Below are 14,893 nucleotides of genomic sequence, written 5' to 3'. Positions count from 1 at the left end.
AGATGTTACATCAAAAAACTGAATTTCAAATACATGAAAAATTATTGCAACTTTACTATACATGGCTATTTTTCGGATGTTTGAAAGCTCACCTGTCCACTCCTTCCTGTCTATAAAATACTGAATACATGACGATCGCTCCATTTGTCTGATAAGGCTCTGTCCAACTCAGTGTCACAAACCTTGTGGATACAATAACTGCCTTGACATTACGTGGTGCAGTAGGGACATCCTTGGCAGGAACGGATTCACCTGCTAAGAAAAAACAGTAAGGAATTGTAATTTTTTTCCTCACTTAGCATAGGTCTACATATGGATCAAGCATGAATATTCCCAAACTCTTTTCAATCAGCAAAATGAGAATACATAAAAATCTATTATGTGGTACTCTAGCTATTTACTATAGCTAGAGTTGCAAAACATGTTTTGAGTCTCTGATAAGACAGATTATACTGACCATGGGTCCAAGTGGCAGCTGACCTACTTTTTGCTGCATAGCTCCATCTGTCTACCAATCATCTTTGTGGATGTGTGCTTCGATGAGTGTCAACAACCTCAGTTGCAAAGTAAAAGCTGTAGGAGTAACATCGCTCTCCCGATGCAACATTGCCAAGCGTATGTCTGTTTTTGTCAGTTGTTTTTATTAGTTTGTTTGTACAGCATTTGGGTGTTTTGTGTACTAACTTTCCATGCTTTTTGTACAACTTCTATCCAGTAACGGCGCTAATCAACTCTCTCTCTCCCCCATTTTACAGTCCATTTGACAACTTAATGTGTATCCGACGCTCATTTGTTTCGGTGCCTTGTGACTCGAAAATGCCCGAAGTCAGTCAAAGAGAATTCAACTGATCACCGATTCGTTGTTCATACCAGTTTTTAGACTTACTTCCTTGCAAACTGACAATAATATTGACGTTTAGAGGGCACTAATAGATTCATAGGGTGCCATGACATTTAAGTTTTACCAACTTTTTTTTCTTTTTGCCCGCTTTTTGCCCCTCACTTAATCAGGGCCCTGGGAAACTGTTCTGTTTGCCTGGCCTCTAGCTACTGCTCTGGTTTCAGTTCATAAAGATGAAAAAAGTACCTGATTTTAAGATGATTAGCTGCGCAGATGCTTGTACATTTCCTGCTGGATTTGTTCCCACACATTGGAAGATTCCAGAATCTGTTTCCATGAGGCCAAGAATCTTTAGGTTGTAACCGTTGACCAACTACAAATGAAAAAAGAGAATTACTGCACTGAATCATGACCATCATAACAAAATATTCTCTGTACTAAATTTTTGAATACAGAATATAAGTGTCAACTGTTGAAAATCAATAATGCTCATGATTATTTACTGAAAATTATGCTTGTAAAGTAAAAGAACCATCTTAAACAATTATGTAGTAATAGTCTTTTAAAAAGAAAAAATATTCAAGACACATGGAATTATTATTAGGTCTCAGCCGATATGCATGAGCTAGTATTAGTATCAGAAATTACTAGTTGAATGGAAAATGGAGTTTATTTTAGCAAAACTCCATTTCATTCACTTTCTGATTCAGTTTCACTGTCACTGCTTTCAAAGGTCAACAAGTACAACTCCAGCTTTCAGAATGGAATATTGGTAATTTCATCGCATTGTAAGCAAGGAGTACCTGATTCGATACCTGGTGGAGGCATATGGAACAGTGCTTCAGATCCTACTTTAAAATGTATGTCCACTTCTTTATCTTGTATGTGCATAAAGTAATCTTAAAACAAAACTTCAAAAGAAACAAACACGCGTAACTCCATTTGTGAGCCATGTTTCATTTTTTTATTATGCACGAACTACACCACACAAGAGCAGACAACTTTTCTTATGTCTAACTTATATTCTCTTTCCCCTTCTTTTTCATGATCTTCCTCTTCTGTTACTGTTATTGTTTGTACTACAGCTAGCATAATTTCCCCTAATATGATTTTAATGTTCTCAACATCTGAGCATATGATATACTAGCTGATTAGCCGGCGCTACCCGGCTGTTTAATGAATTCTAACTATAGCATAAAATGTAACTAATTTTATTTACAGCTATTTAAAAGCATAAGTACAGTATACAAATTATAAAGTAATACATTTTACAAATTCACTATAATACAAATTTAATAACAATTTACGAACAACATTTTTAGTTCCACCTCAAGGAGCAAAAATAAATAAATTAAACGGCATTGGGAGTGTCACTATTCATCTCAGCGACCCAAAAAACTATGGATTCCACACTAATATCGGTCGTTTTATATGTCACGCCCTCCCACTCCCTCCCCCAGGGGTACCAGTGGTGTTTTGAAGTTGAACGGCATTGGGAGTGTCACTATTCATCTTAGCGACCCTGAAAACTATGGATTCCACACTAATATTGGTCGTTTTACATGTCACCCCTTCCCACCCCCACCCATAGGGGTGCCAGGGGTGTCTTGGAGTTGAACGGCATTGGGAGTGTCCCTATTCATCTAATCCACCCCAAAAACTATGGATTCCACACTAATATTGGTCGTTTTTGATTATTTTTACATGTCAACCCCTTCCCAACCCCACCCCTAGGGGGTGCCAGGGGTGTCTTGGAGTTGAACGGCATTGGGAGTGTCCCTATTCATCTAATCGACCCCAAAAACTATGGATTCCACACTAATATCGGTTGTTTTCGATTATTTTTACATGTCACGCCTTTCCACCCCCACCCCTAGGGGTGCCAGGGGTGTCTTACACCCACAGTATTTCATTCCACATTGTAAGTCATATGTGTACCAAATTTAGTCGTCGTGAATGTCACCAATTAGCTTAGCCACTCCAACAACTATGGATTCGACACTAATATTGGTCATTTTTGACATTTTAATTTTCACCCCCTCTCACCTCCCATCCGGATAGGTAGAGGCACATATTTATGGTAAATAAAAAAGCAAAATTTCGGTACAAAAACAGAGTCGATTTCGGGTTCAAAAGCGGTAAATAAAATAAAATTTCGGTGTTATAGTGGTGAATAATCACATCAAAAGTGCTTTATAAAATGACATTTTGGTTTTAAAATAGTGAATATAATCCTAAATTTGATTTAAAAACTGGACTTATTACACAAAATAAACTTACCCCTTCTAATAGCACATTTATGTAGTTACCAGCATATTAAGTTTATTCCCGGGTAAAGCGGTCCATTTTTGCTTCTCAAATATTCACTAACTCTCTAGCCTTCTTAAACCCAAAGGTTCATGGCTGCAGCAACACAGGCCTTCCATCTGTCCCTATCTTGAGCAAGAGCTATATACTCTTTTCCATCTCTACAGATTTCCTTTAGGTCCTTCTCAACGTTGTCCCTCCATCTTCGTCTTGGCCTTCCTATAGGTCTCTTACCATCAGGTTTCCCAACAAGAATCCTGTGAATTCCTCTTTCCTCTCCCATTCGTGCCACATGGCCTGCCCACCTAAGTCTTCTTGATTTAATTATTCTAATAATATCTGGACATGAATACAAATTATGTAGTTCTAAATTATGTAACCTCAAATATTTACAGCAGAATTAATCAATTTTCCGTGAATTGCATAACTCACAGGATACTTCAGACTTCAGAAAGTGTCGCGTCGGTATATAAACTGTAAATTTCATGTTTAAGAGTATATTTCGCATTTTGCAGGTCATTTCGCATTATTTCGTGAGAAAACTTGGTAGAAAAATGTGCCTCACACCTTTCAGAAACATGAAAAATGAACATTACAGCATCTTATTTCATATTTCGTGTTTTCGTCAAAAACGAAAATTGCGTGCCTCTACGGATAGGTGATGAACTTGAAGTGGAACGGCATTGGGAGTGTTACTATTCATCTTAGAGAACCCGAAAACTATGGATTCCACAGTAACATCGGTCGTTTTCGATTATATTTTCATGTCAGCCCCTCCCAACCCCACCCCTAGGGGTGCCAGGGGTGTCTTACCCCCACAGTATTTCTTTCCAGATTGCAAGTAAAGCATGTTCCAAGTTTGGTTGAAATCGCTCCAGGCGTTCGAGAGTTATGCAGGAACAAACATACATACACACACATATCTATTTTATATATTAAGGTATGCCACCGGCAGTCAAATCTAGTCAAAGCAAATGTGAAGCTCTTTTTTCACGCCTTCCACACTTAAGGCGTTGATCACTGATAATTGCTTATGTTAATGGGAACAGATCAACGCGAAGTGGAAATCCACCACATTGTAGTTTCTTATTTTTGAAACTTGAAATGTGATGTTAAAAGAAACAAATCTTAATGTGGATTTTTCTATTTGGAATTATTTAACTTAACATAACTCAACACATCAAATACAAAATCATATTTACAGATTTGAAAATTATAAAAATAATTTCTATATGGCAGATATCTATTATGGTTATACTAAAATTTCCCAATTTTCATTCATTCCCATTAACAAAAGTGGTCATCATACCAAGTACAGTAAAATTGCAATTGTATGTTTAGAAATAGTATATTTTTGTCGGTAGTACATGTTTTTTCGGCGGTCCCTGCTAATTCTCCTATCATAAAATGTATTTCAGTTAAACGATTTTCAGATATAGAATTTTTCGAGTTATACGTTCAACAAGTTGTCCAAACAAAACAAGATTTCAGTTGCAAAAACCTTACTTACCTGGAGATATTCATTCTGATTGATGATATCGCCATCCTTCATCCAATACACATATGGTTCTGGCTTACCATATATCTCACACTCTAATTCTATGTCTTCCTTTTCAAATGCAAAAATACTCTGCGGGCGTTTTATGAAGCGTGGTGTCACTGTGGAGACAAAATAATGCAAACTGTTAATGCTGGTGAACACTATTTTGTAAGACCATTGCAAGTCTCTATGAAAATATACACTTCAAAAATTACTATAGTGTAACATACTTTCCATAGAACTCAAAAAATACCTGTAATAGTGATGATTCTCCTTTGATATTAATGATACTTGTTTATAGGGATGAGCCGATATGAAATTTTGGCCGATACAGATAAACTACCGATATAAAATTTACCGATACCGATAACCGATATTCTACCGATCCGATATAAAATTAGAAAGGGCCCTTGAAGAACCTGAAAGGTTCATTGACCTTCTTAATATATGTGTGCTTCAAGGTGACTGCAGTGCAAAAGGATTTGCATATTTAGACATTTACTTTTTTAGAAAGTAGGGCACGTAGATTATCCATAAAAATTACAACAAAATGGCAGAATTTTGCACTAAATTATCATATATTTATCGATATATCGGATCTGTAAAATAATCGGTAATTTTACCGATAAACCGATACACCGATATGCTTATATCGGCCGATACCGATAGAGTACCGATTAATCGGTCCCATCCCTACTTGTTTATGAATGGTAATTAACATAATGTAACCCATATTTTACATTCTCCTACATTACATTCAATTTTCATGGTCTCAAAACAGCATAAAATACCTGTCTGTACGTGCTGACTTTGGGGGGGGGGGGGGGGGGCAAGGCCACCCCAAAATTCACGTAGAAGGATACATTTTATGTACATTTACATATATAAAGTATTGTTTATGCTGATCTTGCCTCTGCATCAGTCCCCTGAAAAATGTAAAATCGAGATTCCAATGTAGTGACTAATAAATACGGAGAAACTAGTACTCACTTTATCCACGAAACTGCTTTTCTCTTCTTTGTTCTATTAACTTCAGAGGCCACTGCCACCATCCTCGTTGGAACTTGTTGTACTGTTGCTTGGCAAGCTTCTCAGTACAAGTTCCAACGAGGATGGTGGCAGTGGCCACTGAAATTAATAGAACAAAAAAGAAAAAAAAACAGTTTTGTGGATAAAGTATTAGTTTCTCCGAATTCATCTACTATCACGTCTCTCTTCTCCCAATTAAGAGTAGTAACTAATGTTAGAATGTACAGATATTGCACTGTAACCTTATACATGTGTCAGAATTATACTCATATATTTACAGTGAAACCTCAATTTTACGTTTTTCAGGGGACCAAGTTGAAAGAACATAAAATGCGGGAAAATGTAAAATCAAGGAAAATTTTATAGCATTTTGCTTCATTGGGACGATGAACACTGCATGCATAATGCGGGAAAATTTAAAACCAGGGAACATAAAGTCTGCATTCCACTGGAAATTGGTTTAACTCTTAACTCACTGCTGTCACCCACACCAACAGCCATTACATTATCTTTAACAACAGCTTCCAGGTGGCTATTATCCACGTACTAGCCCCATCCACGAACACCACCTCCCGCAGGTGATGGGAAACAGCCTACATATCGGACATGCATGCCACTATCTCCCCTCCAGACTAAACATAACCACCAATAATCACCCCCACCCCCTCCTTTTCATTCCAAAACTTCACCTACTACCAACCATGCAGTAGACACTTGCTAAAGTACTTTTACCTACGTGAAGTTTCGTGTTTCAGTGTTGCACAATTGGATAGTTTTTCCGATTAATTTCACTAAGTGTACAACATCTGGAGCCAGTTTCTCTTACTCACTCCATAAGGCCAAATGAAGTGAACAACATATTTATTTTACGTTGCACAAACGTTACATAACATATTTTAGTGTGCATTGTGTGATATAATAATAAAGGGGTTCCTGCTAATTTTAGTGAAACAAGTTTCTTGAAAATAATGAGGGACATTTTCTACCCACTCTACTTCTCTGCAGCAACCATATCTTCTTTGAAGTTATCACTTACGTTACGGCAAGTTAAAAACTTAAAAGTAACGTTCCTCTTTGAAATAATACCAACCTTGCACTTCAACAGTAGCTGTGGAGTCGACTGAATCCTCCCTGTTCTCTGCTCTGCACTGGTAAGCACCCTGGTCCTTTTCTTGTACTTTTGATATCTGTAAGCTGCCGGTTCCAATTTTCAAAAACCTGCTGTCCAGGTCCCTGGTACAAAGAGAAACTAAATGAAGATCAATTGGCCAAATAATCATTTGCAGAAATGTCAAAAATTTTTACAAAGAAATTAACTTTATTGGTCTATTTTCTAGTCTATTCATATCACACTAACAAACACCTCAATATACACAATGTTATTCAATTAGGGATGGGCATACAAATCCAACGCAATTCAAATCCTAGATCTGACATCTGAATATTGAACCTTGGATAGAATATTCAAATTCTCGATTCAATATCTAAAGCCGAGACCTAATATCTGAATATTCAAAGATCCAGACCTACCCAATCACTATTTTAAACATTTGCCTACTGTCACCACTTGTCAACAACGGCCAAAGGCAAATAACAATAGTTTACACTTTTAATAAGTGCAATAGGCAGATAGATGAGCATATTTAGGCTTGTAAGAGTGAGTTTTTGTTTCAAGTCCACTTTTTCCACAGCAAGGCTAATCGGGACTGGACCTACAGTTCCAAGATGGATCCGAACCACTATGTGCCTTGTACCACCAAGGGGAATTACTCCATTTAATCCAATACAAGTACCTTTATTAAATACAGCAATTCTGGGACCCCTTGATTACAAGGTGACGATGTGACCACTATGCCATTAGGGAGGGCAGGGGCTTGTAGAAGTTTGTGCCAAAATCATTTAATATGATTGTAGCGCACAGTTTCTTATATGGATGACTCAGAAAAATTATGATTGGAATTTAATCACTGATACCAGGGGATACATTTCTGGAATGTGTGTTTCTCCTGGAGTCCACCATAAAAATAACATACTGCACTTTTGCAGTCTATATATCCAGGAAATTATGTAAAATTCATAATTTTCATTATTTTTTGCAACACTGTGGGGAGAAATACATTAAATGAAAAAATGTGATATAATAAATTTTGTAAAGGAAAACTTTGGTAGCTTTATATGACATAGTTCTAAAGAAAAACTTAACTGATTTAGTATATTTTACTTTGCTAACAGGATTCGAACCTGGAAGTCCTAGTACTGTAACACACTGTGCTAACCACTCCAACACAGGAGTCAGCTTCAAAGCATCGGTAAGAGTGTGTGCATTGGGTTAAAATGGTATTGGCACAGTCCTACTTCCTTAGTTGAAAATAACCTGCAAGATCATACTTTATGGCAAATTCCATGAAGTTCTAGCCAGCCCCCGTGGTGGAGTGGTTAGCACATCATGCTACGATGCCAGGGGTCCCGGGTTCGAATCCTGGCCTGGGCATGGATGTTTGTGAGTGTCCATTCATCAATTTCATCATATCATGACTTGTCCCCATCCTTACAATTAGCCAAAAGTGGTACAAAAGCGAAGTAAAATAAAGCATTTAATTCATGAAGTTCTAGTTCAATACAACCATTTTCTCTACAAAGAAGTGAAGGTAATGGAGAGTGGTGTAGAGCAGCTGAATGCAAACAACTAACAACAAGGCTGATATTGTAGGCACATGTTTGTGAACTGCATACCTAAATGGAAATGTTTATGTTTCACCTGTTTCTTATGGATTTACACATGGCAGTTACTCAATCAGGGACTTTCTCACATTGGTCAGAACCAGCTTTGGTTAAGTTAGGTTGTGCCTTATGTGCACTACTTAAATGAGTATACCATGGCTACATTATCTTCAGGGTAATGGGTTCTTTGTTTGAGAATGCAAATAAGAAAGCGTTATAGCCAAAGGATATGATGAAAATGCGAGTCTATATTCTGAGAATCTTCACAGTTACAGAGATTATACGATATATGTACATGAATATTTCTTTGGAAGAGATTATATTTGCCTTCTTCTTCTTTCTTCTACATTAAACGAATAGGCTTCTTCTTCTTTCTTCTACTAGCGTAGATCTCTTCTTTGTAAAGGAATAGGCTTCTTTCTTCTATTATCGTAAATTTCTTCTTTGGTTAAATGAATAGGTTTCTTCTTCTTTCTTCTAAGGATATCGATTTCCTTTATGAATAAATGATTGGCTTCTTCTTTCTTCTATTTCTTCAATCTTTTATTTACAACAAATCGTTTTTTGGCCTCCTTCTTTTTTCTTCTTATGATATCAATTTCTTTTATGAATAGATGATTGACTACTTCTTCTTTCTTCAATTTATCATCTATTTCTTCTATCTTCTATTTCCAGCAAATCATCTATTTATTCTATCTTCTATTTGCAGCAAATCAATCTATTTCGTCTTTCTGCTATTTATAGCGATCATATATTTTTCTTTTCTCTTCTTTTACAGCAATCGTATACTTCTTGAAAGCTCAAATACCTTTGCACGTTTCCCTCTTTTCTGAAGCCTGAACACAAGCTCGAAAATATTTCATGGGCGACAAATCTGGATACAGATATAGCACCACCTCCTATCCCACACCAAAAGGGACAGCCCAAGATCGCTAAGGAAAAGCGCTACCTGTGGCCCAGTGCATCTAAAGAAAAGTGCAACCGTAAGTGCTTTGGGGCGTCTAATTTGAATACAGCGCCACCAGGGACAAAACAACCAAAACCTGGCGATATTCTCCTCGCCAGAGGTAAACAAAATCAAATCCGATCTCAAAGATCGAAAAAGGACACATTTCTGAACTCGTCACTCAGCTTATTAACTTTACTGAACTTTATATATGGGTATATCCTTAATTATCATAATCTCCTATTTACATTATGTTATTTATTCCTTATATACATTTTTATAATCTGAATTTACTTATTTCCCATTCGCTTTAATATATATGGTCATCCTTCTGCTATTCTAATTTAAACAATCAGCTTTCCTTCCCGTTCTTTTGCACCCTGCCATCTGTCGTCGCTTCCATGAAATATTCCATTTCGCATTAGTGATTGTGTTCAGCCGACTAGGCACGTGACAGTTGTCATGTGAGGTTATATTGTGTTGAAAGTCAGTGTTGTGAAGTAGTGGTGTGGATTGATGTGGTGTCCTTTAATGTGAGTAAAGTAAAGTAAAGAAGTAAAGTGTTCCCCTGTGCTTAGCACCACACCATGCGGGAAACCCTGGGGATAAAAGGCGGTCAGGGGTGTGATGCTGATCACATCACCCCCACTCACGACCGAATCAAGAAATTGTGGGGCGTTACCCCACACCCCCTCATATGCCTTCATGGCATGGTGCTAAGCACAGGGGAACACTTTACTTTATAATTCAAATTACTCTGTAATTCGAACAGAAGTTTATTCCCCTTGAAATCATCTTTAATGATACAGGTTTTTGTTAATTCAAATTTTGGATTATTTCAATTTCTTTCATGTCCCCTTGAAGTTCAAATTAAAAAGAGTCTGCAATATTTTCAAATTCTGATATAAATCTTGAATATTTTAAAGCAAAACTAATGGGAAATTGATGAATATAATTGGATGGGAATAACATTGGTCAATATTTTAAACAAGTTTTAATTATTACAAGTTTCAAGCACCAATATGGGTATTGGTTCAGAGTGGTATCGGTTAAGCACTAGTAGTAACATGATACAACAGTGCACCTTAAGAAATTTTACATTGTAGGTTTAAGTGTGCACATGGAAACCTGTACAGTCTACTTACGCCATATCAATCGTTGCACCATCTTTCAGCCAAGTGATCCAAGGTCTTGGGGACCCAATAGCTGCACAGTCCAACGTTACAGCATTTCCTTCCGTAACAACAATACTTTGAGGAGTGGCAATGAAAAGCGGCTGGGATATCCGCTGGGCAAGATCTGTAAAGAAAGCATTGAATGAGTTACATCACCATACATAACAAGAATAGAAACTGTCAAGTGAAAGCCTGAAGGTACATTAAATATTGGGAGTGGACCAACATGTACACACACATATTTATGCTGAATAAAACATCGAGATTACTGTACAAAAACTGGTCACATTTCGGGATCAAAAGTGGTACAAGAAATGGCATTTCGGTTAAAATGGTGAAAGAGAACCACACTTATTACACAAAAGAAACATTATCACATTATGTAGGTATCAGAGGATTAAGTTTATTCTTGTGTAAAAGGTTTCACTTTTACTTCTCAAATATTTACAGCAGAATTAATCAATTTTCCACGATTTGCGCAACTCGCAGGATAATTCAGACTTCAGAAAGTGTCGAGTCTGTAAATTAACTCTAAATTTCGTATTTAAGAGTTTATTTCGCATTTTGCAGTTCATTTCGCGTCATTTCGTGACAAAATATGGTACGAAAATGCACCTCAAACTTTTTAAAAACAAAAAATGAAAATTACAGTGTGTTATTTCACATTTAGTTTTCAGCAAAAACAAAATATGCATGCCTCTACTGATATGACATTTTGGTAATACCAATGAAGTTGCTGTGTGGTCGTCCCTTGTGTCCATCTCTGGATGGACCTCCTGTTCTCCAACCTGGAATGCTTTCTTGGGAAGTATCCAGTATAAAGTTCAAGATGTTCTTTGAATAACATTAATAGATCATTAACATTCTTAAAGGAACTGACAACTATGAAGGAGGTTATCAGAATTGTAGTCGAGCCCTGCTGTCAGTTCTTCAGTCCTGTTTATTGCAATGGAAGGGGAACAGGGAAGAAGAAATACCCCACAGTTCTTGGGTCAGGGTGAGTGCCTATTGACCAATTCAACTTGGCCAGCAAGAGAACAGCAGACAAAGAATTCAACACTTCCCATGACATTCGGTTGATGACACCATTCTCCAACAACATGGCAGAAACCTCAACTTCCTTCCTAGTTGCCATTCAATTTACTGTACTTACACATGTTAACATTCATTTCATTCTTCAAAAATTTTTGACGTCCATGTCATTTTAGAGATTTCATTGGTTCGCAATTTTGCAGTAAAACTTTTAAAATCATATTTCATAGTTTAGGACAGGAGTGGTGGTAAAATCACAAACATTGTATTCATGAACTGCCATAATTGTAAAGCTTTGGGGTTGCAAATTTTACAGATGCAAGATTACTTGAAGGATTGGTCTCGCATTGTATTGAGAAAAATTGGTCGCCATGTTTCCAGATGGAGAAAGACAAGACTGATATAGAATGTCTTCCGAGAGCTTTATTATGCTCGTATTTGACTAGAATACATTTTTGTAGATTAAGAAAGACGTCTCAGCAAAGTTAAGGCATCACTTGAGCTTTGAGTTCTTAATAAAAAAAACCTGTAATACGGTGCATGTTTTACGAAAAGTCACCAATTTTGAGAGCACAAAAACAGCAGCAAATATAGAGGTTTTTAGCTGAAATTAACCACAACTAGATACACCTCAGGAATGATTTTGTTTTGCATTTGCATTTGTTCAAAGCATTTCAAGATTGTGGATGAAAAATGGATTTTTCATATGCTAAGGTAGATTCCAAATTCTAATGACATTTTCAAAACTCCTCCTAAACTACATTTTGGAGATTAAGAAAAAAAAAACTCATTTAAGAATTTTAGGGCATCACTTAAGCTATAGTATGACAATAAATGTTTTTAAATATAATGCATAATTGAGGAATGTTGGGGACCAAATTGAGGGTCACTAATGATTTGACCAAGGAAATTGCCATTTCCATAGCAGCCAGGTATTTTGGAGGACCGATAAGGTATTCCATTTAGACGAAACCCACCAAGACAATTAAATATGGCAGACTTATAATTTGGCATGGTTAATTCACGGAGGAGATATTTATACCAGAAACATACTGGGAAAACACAACTGTGATAAACTGTGAACAAACTGCATTGAAGCAGATTTAAAACCTTGTGTTGATTAGTATTTTTGGATTATTTAGTGATTTAGTGGCCTATGGCAGCTTATAAGGAAATGAAATATATGTGATAAAAAATGTCGTCGTAGCTGTAGCATAATTCATTCCAACATAGGGACAACGATTCATTCACAAAATAATTTATTTCATAAACTGAAGTTCAGAATGGAATATTCACTAATAGTATTCACTAAAAATGTGCTGCATCTCAGTGGCGACTCGTGGATTTTTTTAGGTGTAGGAAGTCGTGGAAAGCAGACTGAGAAAAGACTGAAAATCTGTTCAATTGAACAGGCACATGTATCGTTTGAACTATCGATTGCATTTATCTGCACCTGCAACACTGTACCCACTTTTGAGTGCACCAAGCTGATTAGATCCACCACAGATAAAAAAATATTAAGTAAATATGTTTATCTGTGGTTTGATGTTTATGGAGTCCTCCCAGCCTGTCGTCGTGTGTTTTGCAATCCCGGGGTAAGAATATTGCTTCTTCAACTTTTAAATTATGCTAAATGCAACTAATTATGTAGTTTATAGTTCCATTTATGCTGCTATTTTGATGTTGTGAACTTGGTTTATTCAATATTTGCTATAGTTAAGCAACATTTTGAGAATTTCGCCCATCAAATCAATTACAATGGTTCAACCAACCAAGTAAATGGATTCAGTATAGTGCTTGAAAAAGCTGGAGAAAATTCGACAATTGGGAACGGTGGTCGTGTTTCATTTGTGACCTCCCAACTTTGTACCGATTTCCTTTCATAAAACGTTCAATTGCTAAATTGGGGAGGATAAAGAAAAGATGAAAACAGAAGAGGGTGTACTGGAATGTGATTGTAAACACTTGTCCTTTGGTCAGCATACTTCACTTTATTTGAAACAAGTCCATTGAAGAAGTACAAATAAGATATATTACTTTAAATAATATATTTCCTCAAAGTATCGTCCATAAAAATAGATTTATCTGTCTCCCAGGGACAGGCGTTTAGATATAAGGTAAGATTTATCCTTATGCCAAATACAGGGTGCTAGGTGCCAACAAAGTTCAAATTATGCTAGGTTCAGAACCATAATGCATAGGTTTGCATCACTGAATGAGGAATTGAGTGCTTTTTCCTCGCTGGACCATATAACCGAGCAACCCCTCCCCCACTCTTCCACACCCCTCACCCACCTCGCTGTAGTTGGAAGATCGAGGTTCCTCAGCAGTAGGGCCAGGGAAGACATCGTTTACGGCGACAGCTGGAACAAGCGAGTGATAGCAAACAGTAGCGAACCTGGTCAAATGTACAAACACTACGCTCACAATTTTATAATGTGCATTAAACTCCTAAAAAGTAGTGAACTGGAAATATATATAAATGAACTGTAAGAAGTTCCTCACTTCCTACATGGAGGAATCGCCCCTGCTGCATCTTGAAAAACATACTTTAAAGGACATTTTACACCAAAGTGCCAAGCTGCAAGCCACTGCAAGCAACACTTGTTTTTCTGCAGTTTGCATGATGATGCCAATATAATTGCACTAAGCAGTTTATTAGTCACAAGAAGAAAACTCAAGAAGAGACATTGCTATGTGTAAATTATGTTGTAAAATTTGTGCAAGTTATTATAAGTTATTTAAACTCAGGAAAGGAATGTTGTCCATGAAAAATCATATGCACTGACCCCAAACTGTATGCACTTGACTTCTCTCATTCACTTACAACCTGGATAAAGCAAAGACTTAAACACAAGAGCAGTGGTTCTCAACGATCGTGAGACTGCGGCCCGGTAAATTATTTTTTAAAATCAATGTCTGGACCTCAAAAATTTCCATCGCAGATACCTTTCCAGTATTTAAAATTTTACATATAAATTAACATGTACCCTTGAATTTAAATATTGGTACATGAATTCTGGCATAATCATAAAGAGTAATACTTCGATTACGTCTAGGCTTGTTGACAAATATTAAAAAAATGGATGGCATATGGCCGTAACGTCGTTGCATTGTAATCAATTGATCCTGGGTTCGATACACAGTGGAGGTACACTCTTGTTCACATAAAGTGGCACATTTTATAAGGTTGGACAGTTGAAGTATGTGCCACTTTATTTGAAAAGGAGTGTTGCAACTGTCCCCAGTGTGGAGCAGTTTGTTGCAATATTTTAAATAAAAATAACTTTTCAAATGTTACT

The 14,893-nt window shown here is 36.8% G+C and overlaps 1 protein-coding gene across 2 annotated transcripts in view; it reads right to left on the bottom strand.

Moving 5' to 3' along the window:
* fra (neogenin protein frazzled) overlaps window positions 1–14,893 on the bottom strand; it is a 116,649-nt gene that overhangs the window by 66,950 nt on the left and 34,806 nt on the right. For both annotated transcript variants that reach the window (XM_083143358.1, XM_083143357.1), the window contains exons 6-10: window positions 10,530–10,683; window positions 6,808–6,950; window positions 4,659–4,807; window positions 1,088–1,214; window positions 93–255 (exon numbers count right to left, since the gene is read on the bottom strand). In XM_083143358.1, coding sequence (XP_082999484.1) covers window positions 93–255; window positions 1,088–1,214; window positions 4,659–4,807; window positions 6,808–6,950; window positions 10,530–10,683 — 736 coding nt within the window. The remainder of the gene's footprint in view (window positions 1–92; window positions 256–1,087; window positions 1,215–4,658; window positions 4,808–6,807; window positions 6,951–10,529; window positions 10,684–14,893) is intronic.

The sequence above is a fragment of the Lepisma saccharinum genome, chromosome 21 (genome assembly GCF_977018435.1).
Source record: "Lepisma saccharinum chromosome 21, izLepSacc3.1, whole genome shotgun sequence".
In the NCBI taxonomy this organism is placed as follows: Eukaryota; Metazoa; Arthropoda; class Insecta; order Zygentoma; family Lepismatidae; genus Lepisma; species Lepisma saccharinum.
Note: the sequence above shows the minus strand (reverse complement) of the source record. Positions and strands in the feature narration are given on the sequence as shown.